This window comes from Acanthisitta chloris, unplaced genomic scaffold (genome assembly GCF_000695815.1).
Source record: "Acanthisitta chloris isolate BGI_N310 unplaced genomic scaffold, ASM69581v1 scaffold29964, whole genome shotgun sequence".
Classification (NCBI taxonomy): domain Eukaryota; kingdom Metazoa; phylum Chordata; class Aves; order Passeriformes; family Acanthisittidae; genus Acanthisitta; species Acanthisitta chloris.
In genome coordinates this window covers 70,578-86,206 of record NW_008671489.1, presented here as the reverse complement: position 1 = coordinate 86,206, position 15,629 = coordinate 70,578, and the positions used below count along the sequence as shown (strand labels likewise).

The window sequence follows — 15,629 nt, the reverse complement described above, 5'->3', positions numbered from 1 at the left end:
TCTTAAAGGCTTGCGTTCTTGTAACGTCGTAGGTTAAAGGATGTGATGTTTTCAAGCACAAGCTCCCAAAACGAAAAGGAAATTCCCACATTGAGATGCTTAAAAACAAGTAGCAGTCTGTCTCCTTGTGGTATTTAATACCGAACCCTTGCGGACTGTGAAGAAAACCCACAACAAACCAACTCCTCCAGTGTAGCCAAAATAGGCCTGGGAAGTTTAAAATGCAAAATTGATGCCCGGCAAGTCCAACTTAACCTGCGTCAGGTTGTCTGTTAAATTATTGAACGTGTTAAAGTGGCAGTGGCCATCTTACCTCCCCCGCGCCCTCCGCCTTTCCCCCAGCGCTCCGGCAGCTGAATGAATTGGACTAAATGCACTTTTTATGTTATCCTGCTGTAGCTATCAGGTGTCGCACATCATCTCTTTCTGGGGACGTTCTGTGTGGTTCAATACCCCTTGCTTGTTTTGTCCCTTCCTTAAGTCTTACTGTGTTCTATGTCTGTGGCAGATTGTGGTCTGTGTTGGGTGCTCAGTGTGTTTTGTAGCAGTGGAATCTGTTACCTTCTCCCCACTTCCCCCTTCAGTTTTTATGTGTAGTAAAATCTTACTATCCGTAGTATTTGTAACTTGGGTGGATCTATCATCAGAACAGTCCTAGGACAGGGTCAGCATTCTGCAAATGAGCAAAATGTCCCAGTCAGGTATGCTTAGAGTTAATTTGCCCTATGCATTATTTGTGCTTATGCAGATGACCAAGTCGGTTGTGTTACAATCTGAACACAGTATTTATGCAGAAGTTTTTGCATGCTTGCAAATGGAACTAAGCTTCAGTGGTTTTGCTTCATTTAAGCTCTATTTAAAATTTAAAAACCATATTTTCCCCCACTGTATGAAACAGTAAATGTAGATTACTCTTCTTTTCGCTCCTTTAACCTTTGGAAGATGCCAAAGGAAAACTAGGAAAAACCAAAACAAATCAGTGCATATAAATAGTGATAGTGCTGCTGCTGAACACTCTAAATTATTTAATTATGGGAATCCAGAGCAAAACATTGTAGTGGTGCAGTGTGTAAGGTGTATGGAAGAGGGAGCAATGTGGGCAGTTACCTGCAAGCAAGGAAAAGCGCTGCAAAGGTATGAAGTGTTTCATTATTGTGTATGAATTATTTTTTTGTTGGAGGGGAAATTTAGAAAGTGGTTTCAGTCTTCTTCATCTGTGGGCGATTTTAGCCTCAATAAATCAGACTATAAATTAGTGCTGAATGACTTTTCTGTCATTAAACTTGTTTGAGCTTGCCTGCCGGTGAACCGCGTCGGCAGCACACACGGCTCGATTCGGTTTAGTGAGTGCGGTGTATAAAATCATAAATGGTCAGTCAAGAAATGCAGCCTGTAATCTGTATGCACTGCAAGGAATTCGTTCCCCCCTCCTCCAGGTCAAGCCAGCTGCTGCTGCAGAAGCTGACATCCTCTAGCAAATCCTGAATGAATGAATGAAAACAACGTGATCGCCCTAATAATGACCACAATTGCACACGTCAACAGCTTTATTTTACCGAAATACAGGCACCATTTTCTAGCAGGCCGGGGTAATAAGATACTCTATTTCTTCAGTCTTGCCAATGAAAAAGGGTTACCAAATCACACCTCCCACCCCAAAAAAACCTAGAGCTGTTTTTGCACCATTTGGAATACAGTTGTGTGCCATGGGACAGTATTTTGTCTTTGTTTCCCCGCTTCTTCTCAGCGTTTGAGTACGTGCTGTGTGGGTACTAAAAACATTGTTTGTAGTCTATATGGTGGTAGAAAATTGATAGCTGAACTGGAGGACTTGCTGCAGTAATAATGGAGGACTTGAAAAAAAAATTAGAAAAGGTTCTGTTTTCAAACATGGACCATCTTGCTGCGGCTTGTTAAACAATGTGCTACTCCAGCTATTTATAGTTGTTATCAGTGTGCAAGTCTTGGGGAAGCAGCTTGATTAAGTTTGGTTTTTTGTCCGTTTTTCAAAGCTGTTTCCCACTGCTGTAAAATGTGAGCCTAGGCTCTAGGTTTAATCCTGTTGTTTTTCTCACCAGTGCAGGAGGTGTGTTTGTCTTTGGCTCTGCAGTCTGACTTGGATTGTTCCATGAATATGCTCATTCTGGAGACTGCTTATGATTCTGATGGATAGATGTTTTTCTCTTCTTAAGACACCTGACCCTTCCCCACCTCCTTGCAGCCTCTTCCAGCATAGATTCCTTGAATTTGCTATCCTGCTAAGCCATTTTGTTGTGGATATTTTAGTGATTTGCCAGAGGCTCTTTTTATAAAGGAGATTTCTGTGACAACACTCCAGCTTTGAGCCTCTACAGGTCACAGCAACTACCATTGCAGGCGCTGACATCACTGCTACATGAATGAAAGCAGCACGCTCTGTTTTTTCTCCCATCATCATCTTTTCTCTCCTTTCTAGTATGCTGTAGATGTTTTTGTTCTACAGCAAAACCCTCTGTTTAGAACTGAAACTTTTAATAATTTGATCATATTTTCTTTAAGCAAATTTGGGGATTTGGAAACCAGTTGTTAGGAAACCATCAATGCTTGTTTCAGGATTTGGTTAGTGTTGATACTGAGTGGGTGACAAGTCATGAATGATATATACTATTTTCAAGGCCCTAAAGAAAAGGGCGGAAAAAAAGGGGAAAAACTTGTGATATCATAGGATAAACCTGCGATGTGTGAGTCTGCTCCTTTCCCCTTTCTTGAAACATGTTTATTCCTTACTAGTGGATGTTTTTTTATAGCGTGTGTTCATGTTTTGGAGAGCTGGCAATGGAAAAAGTGTCTGGTTTAATGTAACAGCACATGATTTTCTTAGAGGGAACATATCTGATAGATCTCTGAGCGTGTAAATGTAACATCAACAGAATCTGAAGCTGCATGGTTTGTGACAAAGGACATTCCAGTAATAATTGAAAAAAGACAAACTCTTGGACATGTCAGACAGAACTTGTTACTTGCTTGTGAACATGTCTTTTAAAAGAAAAACTGCAAGTTATTTTCTTTCTTTCCTTACCTGGATAAAATCAGCAGTTTCTGTTATTATGTAAACTAACTTGTAGAAATATGAGATTGGGTTTCCTGTTTAGTTTGATTTTCACGTGGTATATGATATTTTGTGTACAAGGACAGTGTAAATGGCTCCTGTATGATTCAAGCTCAATATCACTTTCATCAGATGCTTTGATTTGTTTACTGTTAACTCTGGTGGTACTGTAATATTGTGCTTCATATTTTTCTAGCTTTCACTTACATAGTTGATAATACAAACTTTTTCCATATCAAATTTTGAGGGCAACATTAGTTCTAAGGACGTACGAATAATGTTGTAATCAATTTGGCTGTTAAAGGTTCCCAGTGTCTTTTACTTCCCAAAATAACTTCTGAGGCACTGCCAACATTAGTGAGAGAAAGGAATTACAAAAGATGCAAAACAACTGCATAACCCAGTTCTGAGTAAGAAGTATATATATCTGGTTTTAGGCTAGTCGAGTGAGGAGTGGTGTAAGACAGACAATGTTGTTGATCTCTGGACTTGTAATGGATATCAGTATTTAAAAAGACCCCCACCAAAATTCAAACTTCAAAAGGCAGAACTATTTTAATATCCTGGATTCAAGCCATGCTGTATTTTGGCGTCATAAGCATTTATACCAGAGATCAAGAAGATCTTTCCTTTATTTCTAACAAATGTAGGTAAGGAAGTAATTTTTGTGACGCTTCCTATTTCCTGATGACTGAATAACAGCAGTATTCCCATAATTGTATGGCCAAAACAGTTTTGCTCCAGCTTTGTCCCACTCTCTTCCCAAAATAGCTTTCATTGGAATATAATATGGTGAAATCAAAGACACTGGCTAAATTTGATCCAGTTCTCTTTGAGTGATGTTAAAACATGTAACTAAAAAGCCTTTGACTTGAAGTGAGAATGGTGTATTAGGTGTCCTTAATAAATAGGTTTCATAAAGCAAATTAATTGAGCTTCTTACAGGTGTTAAGCTGCAGGAAAGAAAACAGAAAGGTATTTTCTCCATTGAACTTCATTGGTACTGTAGCAAGGCATTAGCTCTGAAGAAAGAACCTCCCTGCCTCATGGGAAATATAACTTGTAAAGTATATGAATATACCTATTTTAAATCACTACTTGACCTTTAATTCTTATTCTTTGGACATAAGCAAGTATTAGTGTGTTAGGTATGGCCAAACTGAAGATACTTGCCAACATCTGTGCATAGTAAAACAGTTGCAAATACTGATGTGAAGTTCATGGTTCCTGTGTTTTGTTGTTTTCTTTCCCATGCTGGTGGGGTGAATGGAAGTTCTTAAAATGTACCTTAAAATGCAGGGAGGGTAGGGTAGACCCAGGGGAATAGATCTTAGAATCTTACAAAAAAGTCAGTGTTTGCCAAGTGTGGACTGACACATTTTGCTATATTGCTAAAATTCACAGTGGAAAGCAAGTTATTTTTGAAATGGGGTTTGTGCTGCTACTCTGTGTATCATCCTGAAAAAAATAAAGAAAATGGATGCATTAATTCTGAAATTTGAGTTCAGATTTGAAAGCAGTAGTTGTACCAATGCAAAATGTATTGGAAATAGAGTATATGCTCCTCAGTGTATCAGTTTAAGTGAATATTCGAAATACTTACTTTATTGGGCTTTACCAGTTGAATAATTATCTCTGTCTGAACAAGGTAATTTTTTTTTTAACCTGCAATGAAAAATGAAAGTTCCTGTTTAAATCAATTGGCAATTACTTCAGTAGAGAAAAGCCTTGCCAGCACTCGACACAATAGTTAGTTCTCCATGGATTTCACATATGTTCAGGAGAAGTTGTTAAAATAGTAGGGTTTAAACATTTGTAAGCATTTTTAAGTAGTGTCTTTTATTGATTAACAAAAAGGAGATATATATATACACACAAATACTAACAATTTTCAGATAAATAACAGGAAATGCTGAAGTGTTGAGATAGTTAACTGTTAATGATCATGATCTTACTTTAATGTTAATATTTAAATGCATTGAGTTCTCTCTTTCAATGTGGCCTCCTGTGTAAACCTGTAATGCCTAAACAATGGCTTAAGGCATTTTCAGGCAAGTACAATATTATTTACATCTTCTCCTTAGAAAAGGGATGCATTCACTGCAACCATGTCAGCCTGAGATTATCTCCATTTCCTTTGTGTCACCATTTTTAAGGTGTGAGCAATTGTAAAATGAAGAGAATTGGAGATTAGAGGGAAGGAAAATGGGTATTTGTACTTAATGATCTAATTGAATAATAATTTTGAGTGTATGTTTGCTTCTTCCCAAAACTTCTTGTTCTTCAGTTATGCTTTAATTTTTTTCCATTTGATTTGGCTCTGAAGTTCATCTGTACTCTTTTTATTATGACTATTTTGAAGTTAAATGCTAAAGCTTGAGAATAGCTGAGTACTGAAAGGGATCACAGTTTGAGACTTGTGCAGTATGGATGCCACACAGAGTATTGTGATACGGTGTGTAGCATCAGTCCTCTTGAATGGCAAGTTGGGCTCTCCAGCTCTTTTTTTGTGAAGCTGGGATCTCATCCATGGAAGCACTCATCCATGGCTGAAACGGAAATACATGCTCTCTCAGGAACCCTTTCCTACTCTCCCTGCTGCATGAATCTGGACTTAGTACCAGAGCTGTTCCCTTACATGGGCCCCTTGGACTGTCTGGTGATGACTGCTCAGACTGTGCTAGTAAGACAGAAGAGGGCATGTAGCTACTGAAGTCTGTCTTGAAAGGAAACAGAGCCAGGCCGAGTGGGACCATGCTAGGGAGTGCCCTCATCCTGCTGTCTCTGGCCTTGTAAATATTGCCTCTGCCCTGGTCTTGTTCATTTCACTTCTGTACTTTTCCTGCTCCTTTGGTATACACACCACTTCTTATTAGCTGCTGCTGATTCCTACCAAACTATTGACAGTCACCCTCTTACAAACAGATCAGTTTTCTTTGACACGGAAAAAGACCATGCAGAAGGTGTGGGTGTCTACACTCAAGCAATAACAGTTTTCTGCACAATTTGTAAATAGGAGTTAACCTAACCACTTGGTGTTGGGTCAGTGAAGATGGTTTTAATGGAAAGTTTTCATGTTTTGTAGTAGTAGATCTCTTAATTAACTTTCTATATTAGATACTGCTGCTTTGGAGACTGTATATGCTTTCCAGTAGGTCATAAAATGTTATGAGCCTGGGTTTTGAAACCTTTATGCAAGGTACTGTATTGGTTAGACCTTCTTGACTCAGTATTGCACATGCCCTAACAGTAAATGATGGCACAGATGTTGATGTTTATAAGGATTTAACTTGCCACTGTTGCTAGTGTTAAATTGAGGAGTAGCTGTTTGCAGTGGATATTGTTCTCTGAATCAAATAAAAGAGTGATTAACAGCATTGGTTCTTATGTGCCACTTGTTTTGCACAACCTGAAACGAGTTTTACCCAAACTACACATTTTGTTTCCTGTTTAGGAAGAATGTGTCTCCTATTTTGCTCACAAGAGTGATGACTAAGAACACTACCATAACAGTTCTGTCATGAGTTTTGAATATTCTAAAATCCACTATAGAATATTTTCTTCTCAATCTTCTGTAAAATAGTCTGAACCAGAATAGTAATTTCAGTGTCCCATTCCTTGAACAGTGCAAGGTACCTGTTGCAACAAGGTGAGCTTCATCCTCCTTTCCTGTCCTCACACCACCAGGCATGAAGCAAGGAGTTTAGTTGTAGAAATGCTTCTGAATTTCAAGGATTAACACTTCTGTCTGACTGACTTGATCAAGGTCATTGCAAGATTACTGGCATTCATATTACAAACTTGAAACTAATTTCTGTAGCTAAATCAGTTATAATATTGTTTTAGTAAATATAAATCTGCCTTTTAGAAATGCTTTCTGAACAGTAACACTCAGCTGTGAACCAATCAAATGTATGGCAATGTGGGTATTGTTATATCATGTGTCTTTTACTTGCAGGTGTTTTGGTGTACAGTGCCTGTTCTGGAGTCCTGAAAGAAATAGGTTGGCTAGCTAGATTACCTGGATATCTACATTTTTAAAAAGTCTTCATGGTTAGAAACAAGTAAACATTTTAATATAGGTGCTTGGGCTGCAGTACTGAAAAAACCTCAAACCTGTAATAATTTCCTGACATGCATCAGCATTTGGAAACCAGGATGTGATTTGGAAATGTGTTCTTACCAGAAAACAAATTTTGGTTATACAATACTTGATCATTAGCTAATGCAGTTAATTGTAGTCTGCAGAAATTAGCCCATAATACAAAGCCCACTTCTTCAAATTATGTCATGCAGTCAGCGTTTTGCTCTTAGGGAGCAGATTACCTAAGCGCAGATAAAAATGCTCAGCTTTGGGAACATGTAGCGCCAAGGGAAAACAGTGCGATTGCTTTCATTAGATGAAGTGCTGTACCCATGCTGGATCAGAAATGTTGCTGGATATACCATGAAAGTTTTGCACTGAGGTCCCTGAGACGAAGCATGGAGCAGCCAGCTTTACAAGACCTACGGTCTCTAGGCATTTAACATGGTCTCACTACCACCTCTTCTGCACGTCATGGCAGAGCTCAGTAGGACTAGAAGATGCTGGCAAGTACAGCAGATATCGGAGCGGTACGGTCTGTGTTCTGGAAGGGTTTGGTGAGTGCAGTTCTCACACATGGAGTCAGCTGAAATTCAGTGCTACATGTCATCTAATCAGTCTTTCTGGAGTCTGGAGCGCTCAAAAGTACATTGTGATACCCAAGTGGCTTTGCGGTGTTGACTGTGCATGTTACACCTCCATATCCAGCATAGCTTATTCTAAATCTTTGTTGTACGTGACATCTTAACTTTCTGCTTTTCAAAGCAATGGAAAGTTGACGTGCTCACCAAAAGTTAAACCTAGATTTATGCAGAGTGTCCCGGAACAGACTTTGACCAGTGTGACTCTGAAAATACCAGCTAACTGCTGAAGAATGCAGAATGAGACTTGGGTTTACACAGTAGTTGGGAAGCTGCCAGGTTAAAGGAGAAGCTGTCTTCACAGAAGTAAATTTCTGTTCAAGATCTTAAAATTTTCATTCTTAACTGATAGCTGTGTTTGCTTAATTGTGGCAAATGATAGCAGAATACCCTTACAATTCCTTTCTCCCATACTCTGATTTCTCTGGTATTTCACCTTCAGTGGCTCCTTTGTTGTACCTGATACCCTGCCTGGAATAATCATCTTTGCAATATTTTCTTCCCCTACAAAGAAACCAGAAAATACATTTGAAATACTTGATATTCTTTTCAAGGGTAACAAGAAAAGGCTCTAATCTGGAAGAGAAAAATTTATGATGGGCAAAAATGTAATTGACTCATGCATCTTCAGAAGTAATGTGTATTTGAGACATGTCCATGCAAGGAAGTGACTGGAGACACATACTCAATTTAGGATGTTGTTTGCACTAAAGATCAAAATAAACTTTGGGCATTACTGTAGAGAGATAGACTCATGCTTTCAAAACAAGTTGTTTATCAAAGTGTGCAGTCCATATATTGTTTTAAATGTTAATTTTGTGGAACTGTTATGTACATTTACTTAGTTTCTTCCAAAGCAGGAGCTAGTCTATTAAAATGATTGAAGTCTCATCATTTTGTTTAGTGGTGTGTATAACCTTTAATATGAAGTTGAAGGATGCAGGATTTATAGCAGAAACTCAGGTTTGCCACATTGAAGATAGGAATTACCAACACTGACGATGTAAAATCTGTGAGAAAAAACAAACAGGTGTGTTGACACTGTATATAATAAATGTTAGCTCTAGTCTTGGTTTAGTCATGCAAATTTGCATGCATATACAGCAGAACAATCCTACAGAGTGGTGTGTTTTAAAACTCATAAATCTGGGGTATAGTTTCAGATTTTAGAATGGAATAGTTTGAAAATTTGTCCAAACTGGATTGATCTATCTTGAATACAAAGAAAATCTGTTTTAATGTAAAGTGCTAACACTATTGGAGTCTTCCAGACATCAGAAAAACTCAAGGATGTGATCTGGTTGCATAGAGCTTTGTGCTCATCAGAACAAAGTACAAGTAATTGCTTTCTGTAAGGACAGTGATACTTAACCCAGAAAAATGAAATTAAAAAATTTGTAAGGGACAAGGGTAATTTGGAATTACTGAGACTATGATAAATACAGATTGTATATTTTAATAAAGCCGATTCAGACACCACCATTGTAGCATTCCAGAAAAGCCTTCTCAGAAGTTGATACCTTCAAATTTATAAGGCAATCTTGTAAATATGTGGTGATGCCATTTCAGAATAGATACCTAAGCATGGTGGATAAAATGCTAATGTTTTAAAAATGTGGAAAACATTGAGTCCAGCTCTAAAAATAGAGAGCTGTTGGTCTAACTTCAGCTTTAGGTGAAACTTCAGAAGAGATTTGAAAGGATGGTGGAAATCAAGGAGAAATGTTAAAGTGCAAAATGAGCTTTCCAAATTGTGTCATGCTAACATAGTGGTTTTGATAAGAAAAGTGATTTCCTAGATGGGAAGTAGATCTTATCTGCTTAGGCAAATTTTAAAATTAGGGTGATGAAACTGTTGATGAATTTCGAGAGGTTTAATTAGTGTGCAGGAAGATTATGCAAGAAGAGTTGAAGAACCATGGGAATTGAAATAATAAGTTTAAAAAGTGAGATTTAAAGGTTAAAAAAAAAGGAGGTTTAATGTATGTGAGGTTGTACTTGAGCAGAGTATCTTTTCCTCAAAGGAGAAGCATCTGATTTATAAAAGCTGGAGGATGGAGTTGGGCGATGGTGAGCTCTAAGCTGCCAACATGAAGTGACTGAGATAGTACTGGGCACAGGTCAGGTCTTGAATGAAGATCATCCTGTCACACAGGGGCCTGCTGAGGCATCATGTGGGATGCTGCGCACCCTTTTGGTGCTCCACAGTTAAAGAAGGGTAAAATCAAACTGGAGCAGACTCAGAGAAGGACTACTAGGTTAGGAATTTAGCCATGTGATGCCAAAACCAAATCTACTCTGAGTAAAAATACAGTTGCTTTGTCAGAATCCAGGTGAGCAACGAAGGGGATGGAGAGGTGGGAAGGAAGGGCTCTAGGTTAGTGCCAGGACATGAGTGGGTGGATTTGTTTGACGATGTGAATGTTGATGTAGAAAATGATAAAGAGGCCTGAAACCATCAGGGAGAAAAATAATCTTCCTGGATCCTTTAACCAGTAAGAACTGTGGGGGCAAAATACTCAGCTGCTGTAAGACGCGGTCTGTAATCTGTTTTTAAGTGGTTATGTGTTTTGTCAGTGATAGCTTAAAGTGAGCTCCAGATTTAGGAAGTTTTTTCTAGTCCTTTGTTCTTATGTCTTAACAGGTAATAGAAAGATAATTTGTTTAATCATCCAAGTTGGGCAGTCTGATTTAGATAATCAGTTTTAATCTGGTTTTATGTTTCTATTTTTCAATATTTTTTCGGGAAAAAAAATAGTATTCTTGTTTAGTATAATTAGCTCTAGCCAGGAAAATGCTTTCTATCTCTAATAATCAGTGATCATTATGATGGCATTGTATAGCCTCCATCCATTGATTATAGTTCTAAGTGTATTTTGATTGTGAAAATGGTGAATTGTGCCTTCTGATTTTTTTTAACTTGTTTTATTCACTATTACATCCAGCTGCATTTTGATGGAAAGTGGAATTAGATGAAAGGTTTACAAAATCCTCACTTTTCACAGCTTGTTAAATCGTAGTATGATTGTAACAACAATGTAAGAATTCCTTCAGAGACATCAAGTTTATTCAACAAAGGTGGTAGTTTCTTTAGTTACTGAATTGTGTGTGTATATAATGACCTTCAAGATTTTAATTAGTAATATCCTGGCAGAAGTAAAACCCACCCCAAGCTTCAGTGCTAGTTTTGGTTCTCAGTATTGCATAGATGGAATAGATCATTCAGCAGATCTAAAGTAATGAGCTAAAAGGAGGAAAATTCTGCTGAAGTGCACAACAGTTAATGGTTGGTTGTGTGTTTCAATGTGCTATTTCCCAAGTGCTTATCTGCTGAGCTCCAGTCAATTTTGTTCAAATTTTTTAAAGTAGAAACTTCTTTTAGGTACTTAACTAAATGATACTAAGTTTAGATATTTGTGTAGCATTTAAATTTGAAGCAATAACCTTACAAAGAAAAATATATTCTGAAAATGTGAAACACATAAAAATCTGAGATGTTTGGAATTAGTGTGTTACCTACCTGTGTCCTGTTAGAAGAGTGCAAGTGTGTAGGTTCCAGCTGTTGAACAAAGCAGGCTTTTGTGGTATTAAATGCTACATCTTTTGTATGCAGGTCCTATACATGCCAGCAGTAATCCTTGTTAGAAAAATAACTTAGCTTTAGAGGGCTGAAACTTTCTTCCATATGGTTTGTTTACTTTTCTGACTGAGATTAGAGCGTTCTTTCTCTATTTGATCTCCAAGGATAATGTTGATTTTAAACGGGAGTTTTGCTGTGAACAAAATCTAACTTCTGAAACATATGCGTAGTCACGTTTTTACTTGACCTGTGGTTGGGTGGAATAAGGGACATGAGGCAGAAACCTTGCTTCGACATATATGCGTAAGCCACCAAGATTTTGTGTCAGTTGTAGGTCCAGTGAAATACGCCTACAAATTAATCCATGTGTCCCACTTCCTCTGGGTATCTATAGCCTCTCTCTCTGCCCTGTGCCTTCTGTGCAGTAAGGTGAGTAGAGCTGTATGTCCTTGAAGAGTTGTGCTTCAAACCTCCTTGATGGAAGGAAATGCCTTATCTACTGATTGGATTCAGAGACTAATCAGAAGACATCTTCCCTTTCTAGGTGGCTTAGTCATAGTTGTAAAAGATAACTCAATATGGTTGATTCCTAAATCCCTTACTGTGTCCCAGTATGTACAATTTTCCTTGGAAGGAACAAGCTGGTTTTGTTTTACTTTGTTTTCCTGGCGTAGGCTGCCTCCTGTATTGATAGACTTGCTATTTTGTGCAGTTCAGTTTGAATTCTTGTAAGCCTTGCTAGGTACAAAACCAAATCTGCCCTGACTACCAAACTGTAAAATGATCTGTGTGGAAGACTGGTTCCCCTCTTTATTTTTCCCCTCTATATTTTTTCTTCTTTTTTCCTCTCCTGAAGAATTTTAGTTGTAGAAAGCACATCATTCATGGACATGGAAAGATCTTAGGTCTCATGAAGTAGGCTGCTTTCTGCTTGTTCAGTTTGGTTGTTGGAGCCTTGGTTAGATTATGGTGCTGTTCTGTGCCATTCTTTTTTTGCTTCAGTTCAGATAATGAGAGGAAATTAGAATGGGTTGTGTCAGTCTGTTTAGAGTAGTTACTTCAGAATGTCATTCCTCTTCATTTTTAGTCATTCTCTTTCTTGATTTCTAAAAATAGAAACTTAGGAATAATTTCTGAGGCTACAGCTGAATCAAAACCAATGTGGTGCATGTAATGAAGACAGACATTTTATGGAGCTGAATGTACAGTACTTTTAGAGATATATCAGAAGGTAACTTAAAATGACTCAGTATATCCTCTAAGGAATGTAATTTTGGTAGCAAAACACTGCTGCATTTTAAATGCTTGAAATAGCTAGTATTTTGCTTTGTCTTAAGCTATTGGAGAGATTAAGCTGTTCAATTTGAAATTAGGAAGGAAGAGTGCAGTAACTTGAAATTTTTTCAATTACATATTAGGGTGTTGTGGGTTTTTTTAAGCTGCTATTTAAAATCCTATTTTTTGTTATTTTGTATGAACAGGACATGGCAGACAGTGTGCTCTTTGTTGTTCTGCACCACTCTGAAGTGTTAATGCAGTTATTCAGCCAGTTTGCAGATTGGGTCAGAAACAAGTCTGTCAGTCACTGGCAACTGGGAAATGTCTTTTGAGCCAATAGGTCTGTCCTCTGGAGCAAAACTTCAGGGGACCCCAAATCCCTTGTTAATCTTTTTCATGAGAGATTTTGGCTCCAATTACAAGAGAAAAGCCTTCTTGAGAATGAAGATTGAAATTTTTTTTTGGAGTGGCCTCTAAATCCCCATTATTTCAGTCCTTTCCCTCTCAAAGTCATAGAGACAAGTTCTGCAAATAAACATGCACCAGGTTGACCGTCTACCTATATAATCAGAGCAAGAAAGACCAGTCAAATATACATTCAGGAATCAGTACAGTATCACTATGTACTGGCTTAAAAAGCAAACAAAAAGGAAAACAACAACCCCTTGACTGGACCCTTCAGAGACTTAATCCTTTTGTATCAGAAAGTCTATTTTTGTGGTACTCAAGGAATCATTGTCTGAAGCAAGCAAGAGCAGAGGTATCCCATTTTCATGTTTGTAAAAGATGTAACAGAAGAGGTGTGGGACAATCATCAGTGGCTGCTGTGGGAGCCGTGACTGGAGTGTTCTTGGGCCATCGTTCTTAAAGGTCACTGTGGGTCACCATTCCTTAATATTCAGCCTCTCTAGTTTATGATTATCCAGACTGCATTGCCTCATACTTGATTATTTGAGAGGCATTCGCACAGACACTTCTGCATCTTTGGGTTTATGGATACTTGTAAAGTTGTGGTCATCTCTGGTAGGAATGTCCAAGAAATATCTGATACTTCTTCATAGTGTGGTCTCTGCATATCCTTCGAGCCTGACTGCTTGGACCTTGTGGCTCTTGAAAAGAGTATTAAGCAGACTTGGATATCCATCAAAGTGAGTCTGTCCAAGAGTCTCTAGTATTCCTGGAGAAAATTCTTTTGAAGTTACTATTAATTTCTTAGGTAAAATCTGAAATTCTTCAGGAATGGAAGGGTCCTGAGCTTGGGATTCATTTTGCAAGTAGCTCCTAAGGTGAACCGGTATGTTCTGCAGGGTGCTGGCAACTAAACTGAAGAGAAACAACATCTCATGAACTTTTATTGTGGAGTTTAGTACTGATGTTCCATGGTGTTGTGACTTGGCTGTCCTAGGTTAATAGTTTAAGATGAACTTTCAAGAAAAAAAAAATCAACGTATTACTGCAAGAATGTTGTCTAACCTTTTGGTGGGAGAGTGTCACAATTAGCTGACACAATGAGATGACAATATTAATACTCCTAGTTTCAGAGAAGAACACATTTTATTTCATGTTTTATACTCGAGAGGAATGTGTGTCATCTGAGAAGTTCTTAGGATAATTTTAGTCTTTTTAAGCAGGTTATATCCATGCAAGGATGTGAGTGGGAAAGTTTTGGCCAAATTTGAACTGCGTTTGCTAACTGCTGAAAGAAAGATGGGAAGAAAAGATGCTGACAGATGAGCTCTGGTGGATTTAGCTGAAGCAGTTTTTATAATGCTACCAATGCTAGCTGTCAGTCTTGCTCTTCTGCTGCAGGTGATTTTCCTCATTGCACATGTGGCACAAAGCATTATTTAAGCTAAAAATGGGCCGTGAACATGGCTTTGAGATTATGTGCAGGTTAGCTGCCGCTATGTTGGATGGGGAGGCAACCTCTTCATTTTAGAGCTGTAGCAGATGGTTTTATTTGAGCCCTCTGTCCTTTTCAAAAGAGCTGTCATGTGTTAGTCTGTTTCTGAATTGCATTTTGCTGTCAGAGAAATGGAAACTTTTTTTCAGTCAGTCTGGGTGGTATAACTAGAATTCTTTTTGCTCTCAATGCAGCATGCAGAACTATTGGATGGGGAGGCAACCTCTTCATTTTAGAGCTGTAGCAGATGGTTTTATTTGAGCCCTCTGTCCTTTTCAAAAGAGCTGTCATGTGTTAGTCTGTTTCTGAATTGCATTTTGCTGTCAGAGAAATGGAAACTTTTTTTCAGTCAGTCTGGGTGGTATAACTAGAATTCTTTTTGCTCTCAATGCAGCATGCAGAACTATGATTTCATGCAGTTTAGTTGATTTGAGGTAGGATCATGGTGAATTTCACCAGGTGGACCCTTGTGTCATTTGCATTTGTAACTACAGTTGTGTAGCAGTATGCTTTAAATACATGCCATTAAAACTTGTGGCACATTTTAAACAACGCACGAGGTATTTTGCCTTCCTGTGAGCATATATCTTGCTTTTCTAATTTCTAACTAACTTTCTCAGGTAATGTTATGCTGCTTAAATGCTGTGCTCCTAAGTTTACTTGTTCTGGAGGTAGAGCTGAGCTTCGTGAGGTATGTCACACATCACTGAGGAAGACAATAGAATCCTTCTGATTTACTGCTGCAAAATCCATTCATACACTTGGATGTTGTCAGATGAGGTGTAGTCTGAAACTTGGGTAAAATCAGTCTGTAATTTTAGAGATTTCTTAATATTGTTGAAGCCTTTATGAATGTTGAAGTCTGTTGGCTGTCTTCAAGGCTGTTGAAGTGCTTCGGCTCTCAGATGGTACTTGCTTCTGTGAGAAAACTGGAGCATGAGGTTTCCATCCAGAGAAAGTGGTTTGGGTTGGAGAAGGATATTCATGATAGTAGCATCAGCATTCTGTTGATAATGAAAGTTTGGGGAGAAGTGGAAGTTATGTAAGTATCTCCC

At 38.2% G+C, this 15,629-nt stretch overlaps 1 protein-coding gene across 1 annotated transcript in view; it reads left to right on the top strand.

Moving 5' to 3' along the window:
• The first annotated feature begins 1,489 nt into the window (after positions 1-1,489).
• The window catches only part of GLCCI1 (glucocorticoid induced transcript 1), a 49,970-nt gene continuing 35,830 nt past the window's right edge, over positions 1,490-15,629 (top strand). The window contains exon 1 of the mRNA XM_009074120.1: positions 1,490-1,583. Within this exon, the coding sequence (XP_009072368.1) occupies positions 1,490-1,583 (94 nt within the window). The remainder of the gene's footprint in view (positions 1,584-15,629) is intronic.